The 2745-nt window shown below is 49.0% G+C and overlaps 1 protein-coding gene across 1 annotated transcript in view; it reads right to left on the minus strand.

Moving 5' to 3' along the window:
• KIF2C (kinesin family member 2C) overlaps positions 1–2745 on the minus strand; it is a 25226-nt gene that overhangs the window by 20932 nt on the left and 1549 nt on the right. The window contains exons 2-3 of the mRNA XM_018573325.1: positions 2560–2654; positions 502–606 (exon numbers count right to left, since the gene is read on the minus strand). Coding sequence (XP_018428827.1) covers positions 502–606; positions 2560–2654 — 200 coding nt within the window. The remainder of the gene's footprint in view (positions 1–501; positions 607–2559; positions 2655–2745) is intronic.

Raw genomic sequence — 2745 nt, forward strand, 5'->3', positions numbered from 1 at the left:
CGGCTTCATTCTCTTTAACCAGCCATACCTCCATCCCCATGCTATTCTTGGAACCACCTCAACTACCTCCACCATAACTCACTTTCCCGGTCTCTCGGAACCCCCTCAACATCACAATACCAATAAGTTGAACCTTAGAGATACTTTGACCAGTTATGGACGCCGGGCGTGCTACACACATCCAGAGAAATGTCATGAAGTACACCCCATCCTCCTGCCCTCTGCCAATTTAAAAAGAATATTTAAAAAATTTACTTTGCCAACAATATTTTTTTTAAAACTTCGATCAAAGTAAATTAAAAACAAAATTTACAAATATTTGTATTTTATTATATCTTTAGTAATGACGGATATTGTGGAGTCAGGACAATGGTGGAACCTCCCCGGCTGTGTGCACAGGCAGGAACCAAACCCTTCACACATCCATGCACACAGTCCAGGCTTTGGCTCGGTTCAGTCACAGAGCTGCTGACAACAAAACACCATCAATCCCGCTCTTACCTGTGTGGACATGTTCCTCTGTGGGGGCATATTCTCCTTACAGGGGGGATCATAAGAAGATTCCAGCAGTTCCGGATTCACCGCCACAATGTCAGCAAACAAGATCTGTAAGAATCAGAGAACAATCAGATCTCAGACCAAACGCAGGAGAGATGAAGACAAAGTCTGAACATTCGCAAAACACACCACAATACAGTAAATGAGGTTCAACTGCACCACAATAGACTGTTAAAGCCCGTGTATATGCAAGTCCTCTGCCACAGTCCAGCACATTCCTATTCTGGTTTGAAGGACACCTAGCATCATCCAACCCACTTCTTGCGAACCCAGGACCTTATGGGCACAGCAGGTGTACAGACCCAGGAACTTAGCACAGTGATGAAAGGGGGGGGGAAGACACCTCATAATGGGCACAGCAGGTGTACAGACCCGGGAACTCAGCACAGGGATGCTGGGAGCTCCTCATAATGGGCACAGCGGGGGGACAGACCCGGGAACTCAGCACAGGGATGCTGGGAGCTCCTCATAATGGGCACAGCGGGGGGACAGACCCGGGAACTCAGCACAGGGATGCTGGGAGCTCCTCATAATGGGCACAGCGGGGGGACAGACCCGGGAACTCAGCACAGGGATGGTGGGAGCTCCTCATAATGGGCACAACAAATGTACAGACCCGGGAACTCAGTGAAACCTGTTGAGGCAGTGGTTATTTTTATTATGAATTCTCATCTGACGCTCACTTACCTTTTCTTTCCATCCTGATGGTCATAAAATAAAAAAAAAGACTTGATATTGGGTTTTAAACTCCAGCAGCAGGAAGAGGACAGAATGTGCAGATCGATCCGGCCGCTCAGATTGCGGGTAATCACTGAGAATAAGCGCAGTGTGACCGCTTCATGTCAGCAGGTTCCCGGTATGTGTGTCCAGCCCCCGCACGGCTGCCTGATATTCTCACATCCCAGCAGCTAATCTTAGTAAATCTCTAATCGTATGGTTCCTGCCTGAGGGAGAGCGGCCTGGGAAGGTGTTGGATTACCTCCAGTTATTTCAGGAAAGCATTGCCTACATTCCCTCCGCAACCCAGCGCCTGCACTGGCACCCACAGCCATTCCTGTACCTTCCCGCAACTCAATGTAATAAGTTCATGATGACTTGTAGAGAAATGGCTGCGGAGACACAAGAGCTGATCATGTCCTGGAAATGGTTGAACATTAATTATTGGATGAGCTGGAAAATCCCTTCTATGCAGACTGCATGGGGGGGGAGATAAGGGGTATATATAAACCCATAAAAAAGTGCCCCCTGGGGGGACATCAGATATGTGAAAATGTTTAACCCTGCAGCTGCCAGAAAGCCCTCCACTGGCAGCCCAATTGAATGTTTCACATATGTAGGACACCTACAGAATGAAAAACTGTAATCCCAGGTGACCCCAGCAGGGTATAGCAGGCAATGAAAGCCCTCCGGTGACCCCCAAAAAGGATATAGCAGACAACAGAAGCACTCACATCACCCCATCAGTGTATAGCAGCCACTGGAAGCTTGTAGGTAACCAGAGCAGGATATTGTATGCAACAGAAATTCTCAAGTGAACGCAGAAAACTGTAGCAGGCAATGGAGGTTCCCTAGTTCAGGGGAGCCCAGTAGAGCGGAGCAGGCAATAGAAGCCCTCAGGTGACCCCAGTAGAGCGCGGCAGGCAATAGAAGCCCTCAGGTGACCCCAGTAGAGCACAGCAGGCAATAGAAGCCCTCAGGTGACCCCAGTAGAGTGCGGCAGGAAATAGAAGCCCTCAGGTGACCCCAGTAGAGCGCGGCAGGCAATAGAAGCCCTCAGGTGACCCCAGTAGAGTGCGGCAGGCAATAGAAGCCCTCAGGTGATCCCAAGAACATTTAATGGTGCTGAAATATTCATGCGACTATAATTTTACCAGCTTCATATCCTACATTGACCCGACCCAACTACCAAACGCCGTCTATATTCCCACCTCCAATTTCAGAACGATATACCTCCTCCATGACAGGTCCTCTTCATCTAGACTAACTATGATGAACACTTACCTCCTTCCCTTTACATGTATCGGCTTCCTTCCACTCCACATGGACCGAGGCCCGTTCTGGGTTAACGGACGTCACGCTGGCATTGTGGATGACCCCTGGAACACACAAGTCACATTAGATGTAGTGAGACCACAATCGGGATACAAATACCAGTGAAGGCGATATACATACACAAGGGGGGGGGGG

This window comes from Nanorana parkeri, unplaced genomic scaffold (assembly GCF_000935625.1).
Source record: "Nanorana parkeri isolate BGI_ZX_2015 unplaced genomic scaffold, ASM93562v1 scaffold2337, whole genome shotgun sequence".
In the NCBI taxonomy this organism is placed as follows: Eukaryota; Metazoa; Chordata; class Amphibia; order Anura; family Dicroglossidae; genus Nanorana; species Nanorana parkeri.